The following is a 26241-nucleotide window of genomic DNA, read 5'->3' as shown; positions in this document are numbered from 1 at the left end:
CGCTGCTATAATGAATTACCATAAACTAGGTGGCCTAAACAACAAATATTAATGTCTTACACTTTTGGGGCCTGGGAAGCCTAAAAGAAAGGTCCTGGAAGATTCAGTGTCTAGTGAGGGCCCTTGTCCTGATCTGCAGACTGCCACCTTCTTGCTCTATCTTCACGTAGCAGAGAGAGAAGTTCGGGGACTTCCCCTTCATTTTATAAAGGGACTTATCCTGTCATTGGGGGCACTATTCTAATAACCTCATCTACACACAAATGCTTCCCAAAGGTTCTGCTCCCTCATACTCTCACACTGGGATCAGGGCCTCAACACATGAATTTAGAGTGGAGACACAAACTTTCAATCCATCACACCTTCCTTCTGATTAAAGTGTTTTCCTGTGATTTCTTTGATATAGCACACTCTTTTGTACTTTATAGGAAAAAGTTTATTTAGCTCACAGTTCATACTTTCTTTTTAAAAACAACTTTCTGTAGAAGTAATTTCAGACTTACAGTAAAGTTGCTAGTGTAAAGAATTCCTGATTACCCTTCACTCATATTCCCCATATGTTAACATTTTACCACATTTGCTATATCATTCTCTCTCTCATATACATATACATATACTTACAAATATATATTATATATTTCAGACATGATACTTTAATTCTACTTCAGTATGCATTTTCTAAAGAGAAGGACAATCTCTTAGATAACCACAGAACACTGATCAAACAGGAAACTAACTTTGGTATAATACTATCACCTAATTCACAGAAATGGAAAGATAAGACACTAAAAAGAGAAAGCACTAGTAAAATGTACAGTTGCATAGGGCTTGCATTAATAATGTACAAAGAACATTCATCATTCAATTATAAGAAAACAAATGCTCTTCTTACCAATGGACCAACAACTAGAATACTTCACAAAAGGAGACTGACAAATAGTCAATAGTCACGCAAGAAGGTACTCAATATTAGAAATGGAAGCTAAAATTTCAAGATACCACCACAAATTCAGTAGAATACCTAAAATTATAGTCAATATAACAACCCCAACTGTTGGCAAAAATGTGGAACAATTGAACGGTCATGTATTACTTACAGAATGTGAAATCATTCAAATATTTTGAAGAGCTATTGGCAGTTTCTTTAAAGATAACTATACTTTTTCCCTATGACCCCATCAATTCCATTCCTTTTTAAATGTCTGAGAAAAATGAAAATATACACCTACAAACATTATTGAATAATCGTAATATTTTTATGCGAAAAAACCAATTACTGGAAACCACCTGCATGTTCATCAATAAGAGATCAGTTAAATCATGTATTCAAACAATGGAATAATAAATTAAAAGGAGACACACTACTGATAGGAATATATCACGAATGTCAAACATTTGATGCTAAAGTGAAAAGTGTTGGGTCTTAGTCCACCCGTACAGGATGGACTGGGTCCGAGGAAAGGTAAGCGCGCCGCTCGCCCGTTCCCCAGCCTCCTGGTCCCGGAGACAATCAGACGCAGCGGGGAGCCAAGTCTAGCAAGGACTCAGTCACCTTTTACATAATAGTACCTTTTATAACACAAAACTGCAGAGTCATTGGGGCAGGGCTAAGGGCCAACCAATCACTTAAAAAATCACCTTATGGGGGGATTTCTATAGGACTAGCCCTATGTCTATACACTTGTTACTAGTTACTGATGTTGCACAGCCAATTAGCTTTAGTGGTAAACAACTTTGGATTCCGCCCATCTTACTTCCTCTGGGCGCCATCTTACTTGGCTCCGCGTGGCTTCATTCTGCACAGCTCGGGCGGGGGCACCCTGGAGCAGCTGCGCATGCGGAGCCCCCGGGCCTGGCCTGGCCTGGCCGCGCTCATGCCCCACAAAAAGCAAGATGCAAAGAATAAAACATTTGTGATTCAATTTGTAGACAATCAAAATGGGTAAAATTAATTCATGGTGGTAGAGATCAGAATAGGTCTTACCTTGTTAGAGTAAACTAAGTGGCAAGAGGCAAGAGAAGACTTTCTGGTGTGATGCAAATGTTCTATATTTTGACTTTTACATGGGATGTCCAGGTTAAAGTTCCTTGACTCATATGTATTTCACCATAGCAATTATGCCTTAATAATAAATATGAAGCAAAATTTTTGGGTGGCTTATAGTCAAGCTACAGGTGTAATACACCAACCCAGTAGTGGAGCTGCTAACATCTCTTGGTAGGAGAAGAGATTTTCAAAATTCAGAAGGCCAGGAGACTGACTTCAGTTAGGGACACAGACAATCCTTGGTGAACCTGCAAGAATAGAATGAGCAACATAAATAACTAACATTTTCCTTTATCCTTCTCTCCTCTAAGGTTGTCCACTGGTTGACAGCTTGAAAACCAGAGGGGATGAGAGCTCTATTGATGTAGTCTTTAGAGATTAGTGCCCCTACATAGCATAAATAGGGAGGAGAAGAAATGAGTAGATCTTAAGGTAAAAGCAAAAGATATCCAGTATATATTATTTGCACAACTCTAAAGGGAGTTGGTGACTTATGAGAGATTCAACAAATTAAGAGGGCCTATATGAGTTGAAGGACTGTGAAAGAGTGATTGCAATGATTGGTTCTATACTTTAAGCTGTCCAGTAATGAAAATGAGGATGAGGTGAGAGAGAATGTGTGCAACTGTGATCAAATCAATTGAGTATAAGGCCTGGTTGCTCAAAAAATTGTGGGAGTTAGAGTACTAGAAGAAGTGTTTGTAAGTGAGAGTATGGATTGATCTCAGCTTATTATAGTGGAATGTCAAGGATATATCCATGGGAATCTATTGATAAAGTAACAAAGGATGCAAAATGGTTGAAGGAGACAATATCTAGACACTGAACAACTAAAAGAATGGAAAGAGTGTTTGAAATTATCAAGAATTATGCAGGGCTGGCGCCGCAGCTCAATAAGCTAATCCTCTACCTTACGGCGCCGGCACACTGGGTTCTAGTCCCGGTAGGGGCCCCGGATTCTGTCCCGGTTGCCCCTCTTCCAGGCCAGCTCTCTGCTGTGGCCAGGGAGTGCAGTGGAGGATGGCCCACATGCTTGGGCCCTGCACCCCATGGGAGACCAGGAGAAGCACCTGGCTCCTGCCTTCGGATCAGCGCGGTGCGCCGGCCTAGGCACGCTGGCCACGGCGGCCATTGGAGGGTGAACCAACGGCAAAAGGAAGACCTTTCTCTCTATCTCTCTCTCTCACTGTCCACTCTGCCTGTCACAAAAAATAAATAAATAAATAAAAGAATTATGCAGGATGGAAAGAACGAAAGAGAGCTAGGAGGTGAAACCTCCAAAAGAATGAGGGGGTGTGAAAGGAGCATTAAAGAGGAGAGGGCTTTGGATGAGTACTAGGAGAAGTGGGTGGGATAGTCTGTTACCTTGAGTCATCTTGATACCTTTATTGCTAAGGCCCCAGTGACAACCAATCATTAAGTGCTGTCAATCTGTTGCCATTCTCAATATGAGCAGCACTCCAGTTACCAGTAGGATTTTTAAAAGTCATTTCTCTGTTTCAGAACATTAGTTTTCTAATTGATCTCCGAATAGCCACTCTTGCCAGTCTAATTTCTTTGCTGCAGCTGTGGCGAAATTTCTCAATAAACATGATTAGATTATGTGAACCCATGTATTCTCCTCCAATTTGGTACTTATAATTTGTCAGTGGAATTCTACTTATTTTAAGATTAGAACCAAAGTTTCTCCTCATAAATAGACTGGAATGACCCAGCCTCAGGTCCACATCTGGTATTACCTAGCAAAAGTTCCCACCACTGACCATCTGTGCACACATACCAACCTTCCTTTAGAGTCTTTGTCCATGATGCTTGCTCTGACTGGAATGTGCTCTCCCCTTCCTTCCAATATTTCACCAGGTTCATTCATAGTTAGCAGTTAAAGCTCAGATCAAATGCCGTCTGCCTAAGGGAACCATTTGCAATTACTTTCCAAGCTCAGTCTATGCTACACATTTTATATACAGAGAGCTTCTTGAAGGTGGAATTCAAAAGACTGTCTCAAATGGGAAATATTTAGAATTGGTGTTACCTTCTTCTTTTCTGGGGCTATGCTCAGCTGCCTGTTGCAACACAAGAGACACATAGATGTAAGTTACAAACGAAGTTTGGTTTAATGGCAGGATTTCCATATAAGGTTCTGGTAGAACAGAGATAAATTGAACAAGTGTATAACTTCTGTTGGAAGCCCTTTAAGATGCAGCCTGTATATCCCAGTGTTTCTGACTTGACTTTGAGAAATAAGGATTTTTGATTTTTGAGCTGCACACTTTTGTTCAAGATGAAACAGGTTCTATTGGATCTAAATCAGCAAGGGTATAGGATAAGTTCAGTGCCTCCAGGTAGGATAAGTACAGTGCATCCAGGTAGCCAAATGGGTCTATAATAGTGACACCACATGGTAGCTGAAAACATCAACAATAGTGGACAAGTTTAAATGTCTTAGACTTGACTATCATTAGAATCACATAGAAAATTTTGAAAAGATATCGACACTGGAGATATTTGCAGAATTATATAAATTGACTTTAAAACTGCACACTTATAATGGGTTTAGGATATGTAAATTTCACCTTAAAAAGGAGTCAAAACTTTAAAAATGATAACAATGTTTGGCCCTCACATACAGCCATTGATATTAGTACCTCTGAGGGTAGAAACTGGATATAGACAAATGTTCAAAGCTCCCCAGGAAACTTGAGCAATAGCAAAGAAAGGTCCATCTAAATTTACCTTTTGGCACAGAGATCATCTAAAAACACATCTCCAGCAATACAAATGCTTATGTACAATGTTACTCATTGGAACATTGTAATGCAAAACACAAGAAACCACCTGAATGCCCAAACATATTAGATGGGTTGAATAACCTGTGATGCAAACAAATAATAGACAGCATTCTACTGTGGGAAAATGAATGAGGGAGAACACTCCAAAATGATAAGCATAGTGGTTTCTAGGATATACTTGTACATGAAAGAGCAAAATGCACAAATATATATATACTACAGTACACTCAGGTAAGAAAGAAATTGATATTAGAAAATACACATTTACTTACTCATCTGTGCAAAAAATAAAATAAAAACTAATGTGATTATCTTCATGGGTGAGTGAGACTAGGGTAGAAAACACACGGGAATGGGAAGGTGTGGAAAGGAGAGGGATGGCATCTCTCTAAGACACCTTGTATATTTCTGATTTTTAGAACCAAATAGTGTTAACAGAAAAAATAGTATTAACCCAAATATGCAGGGATGCCAAATAAAACACAAACTGTATCAAGTAAATGTAAATTTATTATAAATGAACACCACAACCACAACAAATGGGATAAAAAGGAAAGGATAAACATTAAATAATACTGGAAAACAATATTTTAAATGTATTCTATATATATAAACTATATATATACAGTTATAGAACTATAGATGCACATGCATTTGTGTGTGTGTATATAAATGCATAGATTTCCCAGCTCGATTTGCTTGGAATAACACTTCAATAGCCTAAAGAATACACGGCATCTAGAACTTATTTTCTAAGTAACATTTTTCAGTAAAATGATTGATTCCAGGACTGGCTGCAGAAAGTACAAAATAAGCCAGGTCATCTTACCTTGCTAGAAAGTAAGTGTTCAAAAACTGCTGGAGACTCACAGAATGACAGATGCCCTAAACAGCACTCTGGCCTCAGAATCAGCACTTAAGGCATTTGGATCTAGCTAAAAAGCCCATGAGAGTATTTCAGGCATGGAAAGCCAAGAAACTGTGGTAAAAAAATGACCTAAATGAAAGATCTCTGTGAGTGAGATCCCAGGGGAAAGAATGGGCCATCAAAGAAGGAGGTGCCTTTCTCTGAAGGGAGGAGAGAACTTCCACTTTGACTATGGCCTTGTCTAAATAAGATCGGAGTTGGTGAATTCAAGAGGCTTCCATAGCCTTGGCAGCTCATGACAAGAGCCTCAGGTGATTACTGATGTCATAAATAAGAGTGTCAATTGTTAAATCAACAAGGGGAATCCCTGTGCACTTACTCCCCATGTAGGATTTCTGTCCTTAATGTGTTGTACCATGCAAATTAATAGTATAACTAGTACTCAAACAGTACTTTACACTTTGTGTGTCTGTGTGGGTGCAGTCTGTTGAAATCTTTACTTAGTATATACTAAGTTGATCTTCTGTATATAAAGATAATTGAAAATGAATCTTGATGTGAATGGGATAGGAGAGGGAGTGTGAGATGGGATGGTTGTGGGTGGGAGGGTGGTTATGGGGGGAAAAGTCGCTATAATGCAAAAGTTGTATTTTCAAAATTTATATTTATTAAATAAAAGTTAAAAAAAACTGCTAGAAGCATCTTGAAAGATTTATAAGCCAATCTAAAGGAGCTTCTGATGGCCAAAGCTTGGACAATGTGGGCAACAAAATAAATACAGAACATATTGGATTAAAACTCATAGAATAAAATGAATATCCATGGGTTCATACTGATGAAAACAAGCAATGGGACAAGCAATATTCAACAATATAATTAGAAATAAGACTTTTTCATAATGAGGCTATCTCACCCTACTAATTACAAGGGGAAAATATCTCCTTTATAGTGGAGAAATTTGGTAGATATTAAGTTAACTATCTGATCAGTTATTGTCAACAATAAAAGGACACAATGGCATGAATTTTTTGAAATAAATTTAGCCAAGGAAGTCAAAGATTTCTACAATGAAAATTACAAAATTTTAAAGAAAGAAGAATTCACAAAAAATGGAAAAATCTTCATGTTTGTGGATTGAAAGAATCAATATCATCAAAATATCTATATTACTGAAAGAAATTTCCAGATTCATGGCAATCCTAATCAAAATACCAATGATATTCTTTGCAGATCTAGAAAAAATGATTCTAAAATTCAAATGGAAATGCAAGACATCCCCAAATAACTAAAGCCATCTTACACAACAGAAACAAAGCCAGAGGCATCACAATGCCAGATTTGAAGAGATACTACAGAGCAGTAATAATAAAAACAGCTTGGTACTGGCAAAAAATAGACATATATACCAATGGAACAAAATAGAAACTGCAGAAATCAATTCACGCATCTATAACCAACTTTTCTTTGCCAAAGGAGCTAAAATCAATCCCTGGAGTAAAGACAGTCTCTTCAACAAATGTGCTGGAAAACTGGATCTCCATATACAGAAATATGAAGCAAGACCCCTACCTTACATATTACACAAAAATCCACTCAAAACGGATCAAGGACCTAAGTTTATTACCAAATACCATCAAATTACTAGAGGACATTAGGAAAAAATCTGCAAGACATTGTCATAGGCAAAGGTTTCTTGGAAAAAACCTAAGAAACACAGGCAATCAAAGACAAAACTGACAAATGGGATTACATCAAATTGAGAAACTTCTGCATGGCAAAGGAAATACTCAACAAAGTGAAGAGGCATTGACAGAAAGGGAGAAAATATTTGCAAAGTATGCAACTGACAAGGAATTAATATCCAGAATCTATAAAGAGTTCAAGAAACTCAGGAACAACAAAACAAAAAATCCAGTTAAGAAATGGGCAAAGGACTTGAACAGGCATTTTTCAAAAGAAGAAATTCAAATGGCCAACAGACACATGGGAAAATGCTCAGGAAAATTAGCCATCAGGGTAATGCAAATGAAACCCACAATAAAATTTCACCTCACCCCAGAAATCAGCAAACAATAAATGCTGGCTAGGTTATGAGGAAAAATATCCTAATTCACTGCTGACTAGAATATAAACTGATGCAGCCACTGTGGTAGACAGTATGGAGATACCTCAGAACTCTGAAAATAGATCTACCATATGATCTAGCAATACCACTCCTGGGAATTTACCAAAGGAAATGAAATCAGCATATGAAAGAGCTATCTTTACCCCTATGTGCATTGCAATTCACAATAGCTAAGATATGGAATCAACCCAGATGTCCATCAATTGATGACTGGATAAATAAGTTATGGTGTATATTATATACTATGGATTATTACTCAGTGATAAAATTAACAAAACCCTTTGTTTTGCAGCAAGATATGTTACTGGAAACCATTATAGTTAGCAAAATAAGCCAGTACCTAAAAGACAAATATTGTATATTTTCCTTGACCTTGGATAACTAATAGAATACCTAAAATGTAATATATTGGAATGAAACTGACATTTTGAAATTTAATGATTACTTAAAGCCCTGTCTCCACTTGAGAAAGAATGCTTTTTCTTCATATTATTTGTTGAACTCTATACTTTCTGAAGGGTTAATCTTTTGAGTACATTATCTAAACATAGATCTTTGTAAAAAGAGTAAGAATGGGAATAGGAGAGGGAGGAGGAAGAAGGGTGGGAGTGCAGGAAAGTGGGAAGGTAGGGTAGGAAGCATCACTATGTTCCTAAATCTGTATATATAAAATACATGAAATTTGTATATTTTACATAAAATTAAAAAGAGAAAAGAGCCTAGACACAATGATTCAAATTCTAGCTCACTCACCTGCCAACCTGCAACCTTGTTCTTTCCTTCTTTCCAAGCTTTATTTCATTAAAAAGGGACTTCGGATTTTAATTTTTATTTATTTCTATTTTATTTGAAAGGCAGGGAGAAAGGAAGAGAAAAATAGAGACAGATAGAGATCTTGCATCTGCTGGCCCACTCTCCAAATGCTGATAACAAGCAGTGCTAGGCCAGGCAGAAGTCAGGAGTGAAAATTCAATCTAGGTCTCTCATGTAGGCAGGCAGGGACCAAAGTACTTGAGCCATCATCTGCTCCTCCTGGGGCACACATCAGTACAAAGCTGGATTAAAAGTATAGGAGCTGGGAGTAGAACAAGGCACTCTGATATGGGATGCAAGCATCTCAAGTGGTGTCTTAGCACCTTTGCCAAACACCTTTCCCGAGATTTTAAAATAATGGCTTTCAAACTGTTTATATGTTTGTTTTGTGGTGTGCAACTATTGATGAGTGGATTGTTTGCTTATTTTACAGGCCCTTTTTCTTTTTTAAAGGAAATATTTAGTGCCTAGAGGTTTACATAAGCAATACAGGTAAAAATAGGTTTGCTTTGAATTGACTGGGGAGAAATGAAGGGAGGGGACTGGATTGGGGTATAACAAAAAAGCTGTCCGACCCCCGCAATCCTCCACAACCGCCACTCTGTATGGAAGCCTCTAGGTCTAATGACAAACTTCCAGCCCATTGTTTGAAAACTCTAGAATTGAAGATTGTTGCAATTATTCTACTTGCTTCAGAAACACTTGTTTCTCCTGTGAACTGTGGCGCACATATTTGCTGTTTTTCTATTTTGGGTTTCCTATGATACTACTTAGATTAGAAGAAATATGATACATCTTTCTGGACCCAGGACCTGATATAAAACCTTCACTTAGTAGTTTACTTGGTAAATATTTATTGATGGTGACTACTAACAGTGGGGCTTCCAGACAGTTCCTGGAAGAGGTTACTTTGAGTCAGGCTAGAGAATACAAATTAGTGGATAGGTCATTTTCCTGATTTGTGGGGGTTGTTCAGTGATGACAGAGAAGACCATGTAATGGGAGCTACTAGTAGTTTTCAAGGACTGAGAGCTAGTAGATATGGGGCTTAGGGCATGTAAGTAGAATAGCCAAGCTTTGATCTGAGATGGTCATGGTATAACTCAAATTAATTCCCTAGTGTAGCATCTTCGGCAAGGTATTCTAAGATAATAGGAACTGCCAAATTTCCAAGGTATCTTAAACACCAAATCCCGAATACAATGTAGGCAGTCTCTAAAGCAAAACTTTTCTTGACATTTCAGAGCCACATCCCACAACTCCTATTCTTAGCTCAAGCCCACACCCTTTTGCAGAACCAGGTGAGAAAATGATAATTGCTCTAATGCAGGAACACTCTCCACCAGGGAGCTGTACTGGCTTGGCTGGAGGCTCAAGCCAGCTGGCTGTTGGTGGGAGCATCCTGCCCTCTGCTGGCTTTGGCTGAAAAAGTGAATATGCATCACATGTTAAGTAAGTAAGGATGAAAGTATTTAGTTTTATCTAAAAATAAATATTTGCCTCCATGTTGATGAGGAATAATTAATGCTTCTCTACATGACTTCTGGATTCACAGAAGATCTCCAGGTATCTAGACAAAATATAATTGGGCATGATATTCTTAATTCTTGCTCAATAAAATGGAGTGTGAAACACAATGTAGCATTTTAAAAGAACTGTAAGGAATCAAAGTCGCATCTCTAATATTTTAAAAATACTCATCTGGTGTTGGATCTAATAGAAAGTACCCCGGAATACCATTAGAGCTTTTGCATTTATGCATTAATTCTGCATGATACTAAACCTCTCCAAGACCCAGTCTCTTCATCTGTAAAATAGTGCCATACTTACGTTCAAAGATCAACTGAACTAATAATGTATGTGACAGTCCTTTATTGTGTCCATTAAATCATGTGAGATTTAAACATACGAGGGGGTCTTCAAAAAGTTCATGGAAAATGCATATTATGAAAAATTATGGATATGGTTCAATACTTTTTGCACAAAACAGACATCTTTTAATTTCATTTTTGTTGAGTTGCTTTTGAAATGCCCTTGCACCTGCTATGCACAGATTCACATAGGAGTACAAAGTGTTCTGCACTGTTGTCAAATGATTGATTTCCTGAAATATGGGAAAAATGAAAAATTGATGACAATGTTTCAAATCTAGAGAATACAAGCTTAGGAGGCAGCAGAGAGAATGTTTACTAAGTAGAAGTTTTCTCTGATTGTCTATCATTATGTTCTGTAGAACTGATAAAAATGTTCATTTTCTCACTTTTATCAAGAAGAAAATGGCAAAATTAAAATGACAAAAAATTAATTCTAAGAATAATCTTGTACTACAATCCATCTCTCCCTTTCCCTTAATCCTTTCTTCTTCTAGATCTTTCCCTTTTCCTCCCTTCTGTTCTACTCTTATTTATTCAAGAGCAAAAATAAGTGGAAACTCCTTAGCTAGTGTTGTCATTGCTGTAGCTGTTTAGCTGTTTCTTGCCTCCCTGTAGCATTTCCATGGGTATATTTTTTTCCAGTGATATCAAAATTTTTTTACAAATTTTTATTTATTTATTTATGTGACAGACAGTGAAAGAGAGACAGAGAGAAAGGTCTTCCTTCCGTTGGTTCACCCCCCAAATGGTTGCTAAGGCTGGAGCTACGCCGATCCGAAGCTAGGAGCCAGGTGCTTCTTCCTGGTCTCCCATGCAGGTGCAGGGGCTCATGCACTCGGGCCATCTTCCACTGCCCTCCCAGGCCACAGAAGAGAGCTAGACTGGAAGAGGAGCAACTGAGACTAGAACCAGTGCCCATATGGGATGCCGGTGCTGCAGGTGGAGGATTAACCAAGTGAGCCACAGTGCCGGCCCCTAGTGATATCATAATTGAATTAGATAGAACGTGGTCTCAGCTCTTAAGTCTTTGGCTGTCCAAGCTGAATGAAAAGGGTGTTGATATTAATATAGTAGGTCTTTAATGAAAAATTATAAATCTATTTTTAACTTGGTAGTTTACTTCATTGATTTTATCCTTCTCATTTGCAGCTCTGCTTAATAAAACTTTTTAAAAAGTCCATTTACTGAAGGGTAAAACCTCAGCAAGTATGATGTGAATGTGTTCTAGAAAATTCAAATCCTACGAAGATAAAATACCAGTTGTTGGAGGCACAAGGAAATAAGATTCTCTGTAATGAGATGTTCAGCCTTTAGTGTGTGTGTATTTATATAAATATAAATGTGCATATATATCCAGGTAGAATAGAAATTGCTGAAGGAATAACCAGAAGATGTCATCTGGTATTGAAGAATGAGGTTTCCCAGGTTGACAAAATCTGTGTGTGTGTGTATGTGCGTGTGTATGTGTGTTTTGGAATTGTGGGAGGAGTAGGCTTCATGATGCAGGGCACCAGATAAGCAGGAGGTGGTATTAAGAAAATCTGTGCTGTGGCTGGAGTGATAAGGAGTGTGAGGTTGAGGCCGGAAAGGAGTCTGGGGCTAAATAAAAATGTTATTTACCTGCTAAGATGTGGAGTTTAAATGTCATTGGATGTGTGTGTTAAACTGTAGATTTGAGTGGCAGAACATATGCCTCCATTATAGTCTGTTTAGTCAAGGAAATGTTTATTACAGAGGAAGATGTTATTATATTTTAAGTTTTTATTTTAATATTTAATTATTTAGTTTTATTTTAAGTGGTATTATATTTTAAATGGTATTATAATTCCCTATTCCTTTAAAAATGTGTAAATGTCTACATGAGAACTCACTATGTTCAGTATAAACGGTGTTGGGTCAGTAAATTCTAGAATAGACTAGAATCCTCACCTTGTATCTTTAAAGGATGATAGCTTGAACTTCTTTTGATTCCCCAGAAAGTCATGATTTTTTTAATTTGACAGGTAGAGTTATAGACAGTGAGAGAGAGAGACAGAGAGAAAAGTCTTCCTTCCATTGGTTCACTCCCCAAATGGCCGCTTCGGCCAGCGCACTGCGCCAATCCGAAGCCAGGAGCCACGTGCTTCCTCCTGGTCTCTCACACGGATGCAGGGCCCAAGCACTTTGGCCATCCTCCACGGCCTTCCCTGGCCACAGCAGAGAGCTGGACTGGAAGAGGAGCAGCCGGGACTAGAATCCGGCACCCATATTGGATGCCGGCACTGCAGGTGGAGGATTAGCCAAGTGAGCCACGGCGCCAGCCCAAAAGTCATGAATTTTTAAAAAGCCGCCAGTCTTCTTCTCTCACTTAGTCTTAGAAAACTATATGCTCTAAAGTGTCTGGAGTTCTTTGCCCAAAGAGAAGGATGAAGAAGTCAACTGCATTCTATATCTGACCCACCATTCTGTACTATTGAATAAAAAGGAGGTCAGAAAAAAAAACAGTAGATAAAGACCTTCTGCCTCTCCAAAGGTTCTTGCTCATCGGATTAGCCATTTTAAAATTGCAGCTTATTTATATAAACTGCTTAGTGTGATATTATTGATTTTGAAAACCTGGCCTTTATTTATTTTTTACTTGGAAACCTTTTATTTAAGATACACAAACTTCATGTATTTCATATATCCAAATTTAGGAACATAGTGATTCTTCCCACTCTACCCTCTCTCAAGCCTGCATTCTTACCCTTTTTCCTCTACCCATTCTGTTTTTTTTTTACAACGATCTATTTCAGTTAACTTTATACTCATAAGATTAATCCTACATTAAATAAAGAGTTCAACAAAAAGTATGAAGAAAAAAAAAACCTGTTCCTCAACAGTCGACATGCAGTACTTATAAGATTCACTCTCCTTTTCCCCTAGCAATTCCACAAACAGTAAGAGTCAAAGACTGCTCACACTAATGCTGTATTTATGGCATCTTAAAATAGAGCACTTTGAATTGATATTTCCCAGTTCCTATAATTCTAATGAGATTTATTGGTAATTTAAGATATTTCCTTTTTGTATGTTTGCTCAGCACTTAGCATGTTATGAGTGATTCTGAAGAATGGAGCACATTCAACTAAACAATTTGGGCAAAAATAAAGTGTAAATAAGTGCAATAAGTAGAGTAAGTAGGGTCTGGTCCTCTGACAGTGCAAGCTAAAGCACATTGATTAGTGTGAGAGCCCTGTAGGTGCTCCTCTAAGTCCAGGGCCCAGCACATAGTAGGTGCTCAACAAATAGTTATGGAATAATGAAACACAGCACCAAATCCCTTTCCTAATGTTTGCCTGCAGTGGTTGCCTTAAGAATGTAAAAATGGACTAATTGTCCCATGACTCCTTGGGCTCATGAGTTAATGTTTGCAAAGTACTTTGAAATTCTTGGGTAGAAGAATGGTGTTTTTGTTGGCACTGTATCATGTTTGCAGTGGCACATGAATTCCTCCGCCTTCTCTTCCTCCAGCTGCCTGCTCTATGCCCTCCCCCAGCTCCAGGCAGGGGCAGAATCTCTCATGGGCAGTTGCACAGCTCTTTCTGCCTTCTTCCAGCCAGCTCCAGCACTACAGGACAGGTAGGGATAAAGCACATGCTGGAGGGAATTCTGTAGGGCCTCTGAGAGTTCTTTAGGACAAGGAAGCCGGGGTGGATACTAATGACTCTTAGAAGGGCTGGGGCATAGAAGGATGAAGGTGCGTGGCCAGCCATGGGGAAAGTAACTGGGCAGACTCCTCTGTAGGACTTGTCGAGCTGATCTTGGAGAGAAGGTAGAGCGACACAGAGGCATTCAGGAGAATGTCTCAAAGTCACTGGTTCCTCAATTTTATGTGATTTATGCTACATATTACTGAACCTTGCAGAGTATTGGCAGCAAAATAGAGTTCTGTCCGGAAGAGCCTGAAGGACAAGTCAGATTCGTTTTACACAGGCAAAACCTTCAATTATTATGATTTCTTTCCTCATTTTTTATGTTTGATGATGGCAACTAAAGAAGTTCTGTTTCACATATGGTTAGCCAAGGCTACAGTGGTTTTCGGTGCTTTTGTTGTTATTTTAAAAACAGTTTTCCTTTTTATAAATTCAACAATTAAGCAGTTCAAATGTACTTTGGAGGGGAAAAGATGTATTTTCTATTCAGAATGGATGTCCTTTAGGGAAAATTCAGGCAAAAAAGTTTTTTTTTTTCCTTTTTGAGGTTACAATATTGACTTTTAGCTGATCACACACAATAAATATCTTAAAGCAATACAGGGAGAGCCAGTTACAGATCTGAGTAGCTAGAGTGACTATCGGTGGCAGATCTTGCCTTACAGGCAAGCACGGCTCCTATTTTCCACAGTTCCAAAGTGCCTTGTTTTCCATAGCAGACCAGGAGGTTTTCAGTGCATGTGGAAAATTTTCCACGATACATATTTATGTGCTAGTAGCTGTCCAAGTGGCAAATTTGCTCTCGCTATAAATTGTTTCTAGGGCCTGGAAATGAATGTCATGTGGACGAAAACCAGCTTGGTACTCTGTTAAAAAGATAGGCCATATAGATGAAGACTATTCTGCTTCAAGAAAAAAATCAGAGAAGTCTGGCTTTAGTGGGGCAGCATGAAGCTAAAAGTAAGGCTGAGGTTTTCTTTAAAATAAAAATTATAGAAGAAATTCCTTTCAACTGAACGGCACTTATTATTTACCTGAAAACAAAAGCAAGTGAAGTAAAAACTGTAGTTAGATTGTAGTAAGTAGCGTTTAGAGCTCTTGAAGTTTATAGTCCACATAAGAGTCACATGTAAAACATTTATTTAGAGCCATTCCAGAGAAGAAATGGCTTCTTTCTCTACATGATTCATTGCACAATTGATTTCACTATTTGCATAGGGCTTGAGAATCAGAAAGGTATCACTGATTTTTGTTTCGGTTGTTGTTGTTTTTTTTCCCCTTTCTCTATTTGTGACAATTTGATTCTGAACAGTCCATGTCCTGAAATAAATAGATGAGCACTCACTTCAGGAAACATGAGATGGGGAGTAGGAATCAGGGTAAGAGTGACTTTCTTTTTCAGTATGCTGGTGTCCTGTTGCATTGCAGGAGGCTGCAAATTCAGACTAAAGCCGACTAGAGGAAACCTTGTATGATCTGGCGTGGAGACCAGGAGGAGTCGCTGGCTGCAGTTTGCCAAGTACAGTTCTATGGTGAGTGTGAGTATGAAATGTGTGGCTTGATTCTCATTATGGATTATTTTCTTTGATCTAGAGGGAAGGAAGGAAGAGAACAAATTAATATTAATGAAGAGTTGTATGTTTAGATAAGTAAAATATTGAGGGATTCTTTCCGGAAATTCTTTATCCAAGTGTTTAATGAAGATTGACCCTTAGGAGTTTTCTTTTCTAAATATTTTGTACTTCTACTTGTTGATACTAAGTCTCTTGTGTTTTTATCTTATAACATACAGTCAATGGATTTACTGGGGGGATGTCTTCATTAAGGCCAATGTTGAGTTGTAGACACTTCTGATAATAAAAAAGCTTAATAAACCTGGGAGTATGACATCAAAACAAGGACAAGCTAAAAAACAAACAAACAAAACAAAAAAACAAAACAAGAGACTTATTGAGACAGTTGAAGTTTCTTAGACAAAAGAGAAAAGAAGAAGCTGTTGAGAAGTCACATTTAAATAGGTTAAGCACTAAAAGTCAAACTTGATATTATTATTGTTATGCTGAAGACTGAATAAGGTAGCTCATGGAATTGAGAGAGAGAGAGAGAGAAGGAGAATTTATTATTTTGTAAGGACAAGAGCCCTGTCTTTTCATCTTGGTATCATCTGCAGAGAACAGATGATCAATAAACATTTTGATTGAATGGGGGTATTTCTCTTTGTTGTTATAGAAAGGGCAACAAGTTGCTTTTATGTTTTCTGTAAGATAGGGGATCAAAACTTGATCTGGGGCAGCTGAAACTTAATCAAATAGGCTACCTGTCCAAAGGTAAGTTTTGAGGATATCACAAAGCATTCGCTCTAATTCAGATCGGCTCAGAGTTCCACTTGAGACTGGACAACAGAGATCAGGGACTATCTCCAGGAGACTTTTATCAGGCGCACTTCTGGAGTCTATGAGAAGAGACTGCACAGTAGATCTCGAAAGTATGTAATCTCTTGGAAGGTGCTCCTGGATCTTACCTCTAGTGACTTGATGTTAGCGTTTGTGAGAGAGAAGGAGGATGCCACGGATGGCCTCTTTGCCAGGAAGATGGTCACAGACTGAGCTCAGCTGTTACCAACCTGGAGGCTAGCTCTTGGATCTGAGGGTCCAGGGTACAGGTAGATCCTTGACCAGAAGATGAATAGAAAGAACAGGAGACCACTTTCTTGCTGTTACCAGTTGTATTTTTCAACCCCAGAATGGTAATGAGCAACCCAGATGGTACAATTAATTGAAATTGCAATTGATCCACTAATAGTATTTAAGCCAATGGTTTAGTTGACTTTCCTCAGGAAATCCATTCTGAAGAATTCCTCAAGAGAACAAAGTAAAATGCAGCAAACTGAGTGATTTGTTGATATCTGCCACCCACCCTCTATGGAAGCAGTAGTAAATGAGAAAAATGGCCAAGAAAAAAGGAAAGAAACAAGGATTATAAATAAAATTGACCGTAATTAAATCCAGTACCTGTTTGGTAATTTAGAGCAATGTCAGGTTTTGAACCAGCTGGCTGACTTGAATGTGGGTGATGCCGGGCACTGTCTCCATAATGAAGCACTTGAAGCACTGATATCCTAGCTGCCTTTCTTCAAAGACAAAGATGAGAGCATATAATGGGTGCTGTGATTGAAACAGCCAACTAAATAAACAAGGGATATGAAGGACAAGTAGGGGTGAGATGAGATCAGACCACCACTGGGAAAGTTGTTTAGCCTCAAGGCTTTGAGCTTTTTCTCCAAGTGCTGTCCAGATGCTGAGACACTGCAACAAGGCCAAATCCAACCCTATGCCTTCCTCACCTTCAGAGATGTCCATGAACTAGGGTATGTAAGAAATCACCAAATACCAGCTTTTTTGAGGAATTTTGCTTACCTTGACTTATACTTTTTAGTTTTTTTTTTCCCCAAAAGCCAAAACTTAAATATATTTTTACCAGTACTGTTATACTCTTATGTCTCTGGATATTACTGGTAACATCTCAGTAAGAAACAAAAAAAAACCAAAAAACAAAAACAAAGAAGTCCCACAATAATAGATGGTAGTGATGCACAAATGATGAAAAAAAATGCTGAAAATACTAGCCATCATTTTTCTAGTACCTATCACCTGCTGTGTCACAATTCATGATTTATCCCTGTGGCAGCCGTGTTCAGAGGCATTATGGCCATTTTCCATATGTAATCTGAAAGATCATAGAGGTATCAAATACCTCATGATTTATTTTAAGTCGGAGTAATTTTATTACATCACGTATTTATTCCTATTTAAAGCCAGAGAACCCTAAGAATATCATAGATACAAAAAATAAAACCAGAAGTCAAAATAATCTGGATTTGACTTTCCATGTACCATGCACAGTGAATGATCTAGTAAGAACCATTCAATTTCATTATGCTTCAATAGGTTTCATTAATGAAAATAAGAAAATAACTACCTCATAGTTATGTTCTTAGGGTGTAATACGATATTTGCAAAAGGATTTGATAACCTGTGGGATAAGGTCTTTATAGAATTCTTATTCCACCCTCTGTATTCTACTCTTATTACATTTCTACTCTCCGAGCATGATATATAGCTTCAGCCTCCCTAGCTAGCAATATTTATCCCACCTTGAAAAGGCTGCTTCAAATTCTGCCCAGCCAATTAAGCTTTCATGATGACATAAGACATCATTGATGATTTGTAATGGCCTCTTTTTTTTTTTTTTGGACAGGCTGAGTGGACAGTGAGAGACAGAGAGACAGAGAGAAAGGTTTTCCTTTTGCCGTTGGTTCACCCTCCAATGGCCGCTACGGCAGGCGGGCTGCGGCCGGTGCATCACGCTGATCCGAAGGTAGGAGCCAGGTGCTTCTCCTGGTCTCCCATACGAATGCAGGGCCCAAGGACTTGGGCCATCCTCCACTGCACTCCCAGGCCTTTTAATATTACCTGAATCACACCATCATATTATTATACTACTTTATTTTGAGTGTATAATCAATTTGTTATTTCTCTTTAATTACCTCAAATTCCTGAAGTGTTACTGATATGAGTTAAAACATATGACATAATTTTGAAAAAAAATAAAGATTCAAATTTTTTGAAGAACATTTTTTAAAGATTTTTTATTTTATTTTATTTTATTTGAGAGGTAGAGTTACAGACAGTGAGAGGGAGAGACAGAGAGAGAGGTCTTCCTTTCATTAGTTCACTCCCAAATGGCTGCAACTATTGGAACTGCACTGATCTGAAGCCAGGAGTCAGGAGCTTCTTCTGGGTCTCCCACATGGATGAAGAGGCCCAAGGACCTGGGCCATCTTCTACTGCTTTCCCAGGCCATAGCACAGAGCTGGATTGGAAGTGGAGCAGCTAGGTCTTTAACTGGTGCCCATATGGGATGCCGGCACTGCAGGTGGAGGATTAACCTACTGTGCCACCGGACCGGCCCCATAAGAACATTTTCATTTGTGACTTTCAGTTTATAGCCTCAATCTAATCATGACAAAGCATAAGATTCTGAATGGGTTTCTTATTTCTGTGAATTTCGTATCTTACAGTGTCCTGTAAATAAAGATTAAATTCCACCCCCTTCTTTAAAATAAAAAATACTGGGGACCATTTATGTAAACAGGAGACCAGCATATACTCATGATTTGAATCCAGGTTTTTCTAGGTTTATAATTCATGTATCTACAGCTATGATATACTATAAATATATTATATGAAGTGCTGTCATTATTAACTATATATAATTAATACACAACATGAAAACAGCACATCAAGTGTCTACTTATGTCCTATTCCTTAAATTCTCACATGTTTTCACTTTAGTGGAGTTCTCTTCCTAATGGCAATATCAGATTATTTAGTTTACTTTGAGTAATGAGTATACTGAATAGTCTGATTTGCCTAGGGGCATATACATGAAAGTAATAATGATTTCTCCAGTTTCTTAAACTTCGTCAAATTTCTCTTTTCCTTGGGCAGACACATTATATTTTGGCCATTTTCCTATTAGAAAATAAAACAAACTCAAATTTTGTGTTATAGAAGCTCTAATCTCAATCCAGTTTAAAGCCATCCCCTCCCACTTCATTGGTCAGACACAAGGTTTTGGGGCTGGAACCTGGGAATATATCTGCCTCTAGGCTGCCATCTCTCTCTCCTTCCTGCAGCCTTCTGCAGTTTGGGGTGAGTTGGGGCAGAGAGAAAAGAGAAAGAAAAGGACCCGTTGCTCACATTTCTCAGAGTAGTTGTCGTCTTTCCTCTGTAGTTTTTGACTGTTCCTCTATCATGAACTGTCAGGTTGAGGCCATCTGTGTGGTAGGCATCTACATAGGAGTTGATCAGTCACATCAGCTATCAGCAGTTCCAGCTTCGTAAGTTCTCGTCTATGCAAACCTCCCAGTCTTTCGCTGCTGAGGTTCACTGGTACAGCAGCCAACCACTGCAGATGGAAAATGTCAAGATGTCACAAACCTGGCTACTTTCTCCAAATTTGCTGGACCTGTGGACCCATGTAAATTGCCCCCCAGGGCTGGTACCTTTTTCTCTCAGTTCACATAGGTATAGGAGTGGATTGGCAAGGCTAGTGAGTGTGCAAGTGTCAAACTAGGAATGAAATGCTGGCTTTCACTTCTTGCAGGCACCCTTCCCAGTCTTTAAGACTGGTTCTTTGGGCAGCCCTTGGATTTGGCTCAGCGGTGACAGACATGTCCTTGGGGAGTGGAAGAAAAAACTTTGGCCTTATTCCCTTCCTATCCATACCATGACCCCATCACACCTTTAATGATCTCCTGTGCCTCTTTTTCCACCCCAATGTTCCTTTTTTCTTCTTCTTTTCTTTTTTTATTTTTATTTTTTATTTCATAAATGTGAATTTACAAAATGCAACTTTTGTATTGTTGTGGCTTCCCCCCCCCAACCTCCCTCCCTCCCGTGGCCCTCCCCTCTCCCTCTCCCTCTCCCATCCCACCCTTTATCGAGTTTCATTTTCAATTACCGTCATACACTGAAGATCAACTTAGTATATACTAAGCAAGGATTTCAACAGGCTGCACTCACACAACCGCACAAGGTATAGGGTACTGTTTGACTATTAGTGTTTTTAAGTTTCATAGTAAAACACATTAAGGACAGAGATCCTACATGGGGAGCATGTACCCAGTGACTCCCATTGTTGATTTAACAATTGGCACTCTTATTTATGATGTCAGCAGTCACCCGAGACTCTCGCTATAAGATGTCTAAGCTATGGAAGCCCCTTGAGTTCACCGACTCTGAACTTGTTAGACTTGACTGGAAATGAATAGGGCATAGTTTGGGTGACAGCTGAAGGCAGCAAAGCCATTTCCCTGTCCCTTTGAAAGCCTTGAAGAATGTGGCTGGCTCCAGTCCTTATCAGCTCTCTGGCTTCTTTATCCTGATGTTAGAGTTCTAACCGCAATTCTGGAATAGCAAGAAAAGTTGAACTCAAAAGTCTGTGCATTTTGGAGGGCAAAAATTTATTCATAAAAATTGAAAATTTCTGATTGGTGAGTAACACTATTAAGAAAATGAAAAGATAAGTCATCGATTGGGAAAAATATTTGCAAAGGACATATGTTTTAAGGGATTATCCAAAATATACAAGTAACCCCTAAAACTCAACAATAGGAACACAAACAACTGGATCAGTAAATGTGCAAAATACTGAACAGACATCTCACCAAAAATACACAGATGCAAATACATTATGAAAAATGCTCAACATCGCATATCATTAGGAATTGCAGATTAAGCCAACACTGAGGTGCCACTACACCTCTATTAGAATGGTGAAAATCCAAAAAAATGAAAAAAAAATCAGATGGTGTAAAGATATAGAGTAATGGGAACTCTCATCAATTGTTCTTGGAAATGCAACATGGTACAGTTACTTTGAAAGGCGACTTGCTAACTTCTTACAAAACTGAACATACTCAGAAGAGTATGGTAACTTGTATGGTAAATAAGATGCAGAAATCGCGATGCTAAGAGCCGGCACTGTGCTGTAGCAGGTAAAGCTGTGGCTTGCCATGCTGGCAATCCATATGGGTGCCGGTTTGAGTCCAGGCTGCTCCATTTCCTATCCGGCTCTCTGCTGTGGCCTGGGAATGCAACAGAAAGTGGTCCAAGTCCTTGGGCCCCTGCACCCATATAGGAGACCTGGAAGAAGCTCCTGGATCCTGGCTTCGGATCTGTGCAGCTCTGGCCATTGTGGCCAATTGGGGAGTGAACCAGAGAACGGAAGACCTCTCTCTCTCTCTCTCTCTTTCTTTCTCTTTCTCTCTCTCTTCCTCTGCCTTTCCTCTTTCTGTGTAATTCTTACTTTCAGATAAATAAAATAAATCTTTTTTAAAAAAGGATCTCGATGCTAAGTGTGAATTTTATGTCTATACCAAAGCATACTTCAGATGTTTATAGCAGCTTTATTCGTAATAGCTAAAATTGGAAATAACAAAGATGTCTTTCCGCAGGTGAGTGGGTAGACAAAAATGTGATCCATTCCTATAGAGGAATATTATTCAGTGCTAAAAAGAAATGAGTGATCAGATTGTAAAACACATAAAGGAAATCCACATGCATACCAAATTAAAGAGGCCAATCTGAAAAGGCTATCTGTCTAATTCCAATTCGACAACACCATGGTAAAGGGAAACCTATGGAAGCAATAAAACAAAACAAAACAAAGCAAAACAAAACAAAACAGGGAATATCAGAAAGAGATGAAAAGGTAGGCCACAGATGATTTTTTGGACAATGAAACTATTCCATATGATATTATAATTTTGGATATATATCATCATACATTTGTCAAGAATGTATAAAATTCACAACACTGAGTAAACTTTAAACTATTAACTTTATGTGATAATGAGGTGTCAGTGTAGACTCATCAATTTCAACAGATGTCTGACTCTAGTAGGGGGTGTTGACAGTGGGGGAGGTTGTACACATGTTGGGTAGGGAGCTCTGCACTTCCCACTCAACTTTGCTTTGAAGTCAAAACTGATTAAAAATCTATTTAAATGTTAATTGATGATAAAATACTGTTATAAAGAGTTACAGATAACCAAAGCAGAGGAATTTATTTTTTAAATAGGTTATAGATTTCTTCACTGCTTCATGGGAACAGAGTAATGTTTCATTATAATGACAGTACCCACTGGACAGAGAATTTCCAGGAAGTCATATAGTTCAGTTTTCTACCTTGCCTTTGTGTTTTATACTCATAGATAAGGATCTGGAAATGACTAAGGAGCTGCACAGATGGGTAGGAAGAGGTGGCCTCTTCCTAGAAGTTTTAGCCTTGACAGTGAATCTTAATCCAAAGGACAATCACAGTTACTGCTCTGTCTTTAACATTTTCTGTTAATTTTAATAAAGTCCATTAATGTTCCAATTCTTTTATGTTTATATATGACAGGTTCAAAAAATTCATGGAAATTGTTATGCAAAATCTATGTATGGATTTCAAAAACTTTTTCACCCAAAGGGACCTGTAATAAAATCACAAAAGAGGAAACCAATAGATGAATGATGTGACTCTTTATTACCTAGAAAAACAGCTGTCTCCCAAAGTTGAATTTTGTTTTCTTAGAACACTCTCCTCCATGTTCACAACCATTAAACCAGTTTATGACAAGCAGAGAGAGACTAAATTGAGGCTAGCAAGTTAGAAGTGGTATAGTTCTGAGAAATTTAGCCACTTCAGCATAACTGGAATTTGTATTTGCCTGTTACGTTATTCTTTCACATTTAGTTGCAAACACCCATTCTGTGCCATGATCGATCTGGTTTCTCTCTATAAAAATGAGAGTACAAGTACTTAGCTTCATCTTTGTAACAACCTGATGGGGGAAGTCATATCAATATGCCCATGTTACAGCAGGAAATTGAGTCACAGAGAGGCCATAACTAGCTATTAGAAGCTAGTAAGGGGTTTAATAGAGATCTGAGTACAAAACCCTATCTTCAGCGTAGGATTCTTAATCACGAGTGAGTTGCAAAAAACCACAATGATAAAAAATAGCATAGCACTAGTTAGCAGTTAAAGCTATAAGGGTGGGCATTGGGTGTACTGGTTAAGATGCCTGTTGGGATATCCACAATCCACATCAAAGTGCTTGGGTTTGTGTCTTGGCTGTATTTCTTTTGTTTCTTTTTTTTAAGATTTATTTATTTGAAAGTCAGAGTAGGAAAGTTTAATAGCATAAATAAAGCTTCATAAATCAGTAAGGAAGGGTATGGGTAGTTTTCTAATGCTGCTTGGGAAAACTGGTTATTTGGATTTAAAAATTCACCTTAGTACCTCCTACTCTAAAAATAATTAACAATTTTATTCTATGTGATTTAAATAACAAAATATAAATAAGCAACCAAAATAACTTAGAAGACATTTAGATGAATATTTATCTGATGTTTTAATGGAAAAGAATATTTTCAAAGCAAGTAAGGAAACCACCAAGGAAAAGATTTATGGGTAAAAAAATTTTCTGCAAGCGAATTGAAAACACAAATAACATGTAAAAAACTTATTTTCATACACATCTGTAAAAAAATCACAAAACAAGATACAAGTGGTAAACTAAATCAACAAAATATGAAAAATGTATAATACAATGCAAGTGAATTTTCAAAAATTTTAAAGCCAAAATTAGGTAGCAGTTTCCATAGAGCACATTTTATCAAATATTTTAACTGGTCCATAAACAAGGTTATCAGGAGTATTTTTTATTTTATTTTTTAAATTTTTATTTATTTATTTTTTATTTTTTGACAGGCAGAGTGGACAGTGAGAGAGAGACAGAGAGAAAGATCTTCCTTTACCGTTGGTTCACCCCCACCAATGGCTGCTGCGGCCGGCGCGCCGCGCTGATCCGAAGCCAGGAGCCAGGTGCTTCTCCTGGTCTCCCATGCGGGTGCAGAACCCAAGCACTTGGGCCATCTTGCACTGCACTCCCAGGCCACAGCAGAGAGCTGGCCTGGAAGAGGAGCAACTGGGACAGAATCTGGCGCCCTGACTGGGACTAGAACCCAGGGTGCCAGCGCTGCAGGTGCAGGGTTAGCCTATTGAGCTGCAGCGCCGGCCCAGGAGTTTTATAAGATGGATAATTTCATATGCAACCTTTCTACAAATAATTTATGGATACTGCTTGATAGATATTGCTAAATATCCATTAGTTTTCAAACCAGTACTTTTTCATATAAAGATATATTCTATGAAAATAGTAATGTGGACAAAGAATTATGCCCACATTTCATCACATCATTATTGCTAACAGTGAAATATTGAAAGCAACTTAATATTTAAAAACATTAAATTAGTAGTAAATGGTAATTTATGGTACAGTTATGAGATGGTCCATCATTCTACAATTAAAATTATGACTTAAGTGGGTTCTTAGTGACAAAGGAAAATGATCATGGATGGACAGCGTTAGGGTTTAAGTAGCAAAACTGTGTTTAAAGATAGTGTTTTGGAGAGTAAGTCAGAGGATAGAAGATCTCTTTGTCTCTCTGTCTCTGTCTCTGTCTCTTCCTCTCCCCTCCTCCATCTCTCCCTTTCTTCTCCCTGTAAATGTTTCAAGTAAATAAATAAAAATCTTAAAAAGATAGTGTTTTAAGTGTAACAAGAAAGGATACATAATTATGTATGCATAATTATCTCATCTACTTAAAATTAATACTAAGAAAGTACTAGATGGACTGTGATAAACGTTCATGATGGTTTTGGGTGGTGATGGGTTCCTCTATATTTTGCAAATTGTAATAAACTAAGATAATTAAGGAAAAACTGGAAAATACGGTCACAAAGAAAAAGTGTAGCACATTGGCAATAGTGATGCACACATGGATGTTATCTCAGATCTGAGTGATGCAAGAGTAGGGATGGAACTTAGAGCAAATAAGAATATAGGACTAACTCATGGTGTTGGGTAGCTCTGTCAAAGCACTGGAGTAGACAGAATAACTTCAAGGAAAAACTTGTGCTTTTTTTTTTTTTTGAAGTATATTGGTAAAAGCAAGTATTTTTCTAAAACAAACTAATTGTGTGCCCGAATCCACATTTTTACAGAGAGTCACCTAGCTTTTCAACTTTACCTCTAAAATGTTCTGGTTAAGAGGTTTTCAAAGGGATGCGTATTAGAGTTTAATCTCTAACATTTTCTTTTTATTTTTAAGTCCATGAACTTTTCCAATTCATTTATATTAAATTATGGGTTCAAAAAGTCCATGGAACAACGTTATGAAAAGACTATGCCTGGATTTCAAAAACTTTTTCCCTGCAAAAGAAACTTCTCTTTTAATCAATTGTTCCAAGAACTTTTTGAAGTGCCCTTGTACATTTTCTCGGTTGGGCTGCAGAGAGTAGGAGGGACCAGCAGTGGCTGTTGCCTTCATAAATGACTGTAGTGCAAATACATGGAAATTTCCAACTTTCCTCACCCTCATTTCAGGTGGACTTTCTAAAATGTCTAGGGGAACTTGAAGGCATCACTGTTGT

The 26241-nt window shown here is 38.0% G+C and overlaps 1 protein-coding gene across 1 annotated transcript in view; it reads left to right on the top strand.

Annotated features, from left to right (window-relative positions):
• The first annotated feature begins 14004 nt into the window (after nucleotides 1-14004).
• Nucleotides 14005-26241, top strand: part of CYTIP (cytohesin 1 interacting protein) — a 72119-nt gene continuing 59882 nt past the window's right edge. Inside the window, exons 1-2 of the mRNA XM_062199886.1 lie at nucleotides 14005-14116; nucleotides 15619-15722. Of these exons, the coding sequence (XP_062055870.1) occupies nucleotides 15720-15722 (3 nt within the window). The 5' untranslated portion in view covers nucleotides 14005-14116; nucleotides 15619-15719. The remainder of the gene's footprint in view (nucleotides 14117-15618; nucleotides 15723-26241) is intronic.

The sequence above is a fragment of the Lepus europaeus genome, chromosome 1, assembly GCF_033115175.1.
Source record: "Lepus europaeus isolate LE1 chromosome 1, mLepTim1.pri, whole genome shotgun sequence".
NCBI lineage: Eukaryota > Metazoa > Chordata > Mammalia > Lagomorpha > Leporidae > Lepus > Lepus europaeus.
This window is presented reverse-complemented; position numbering and strand designations above follow the sequence as displayed.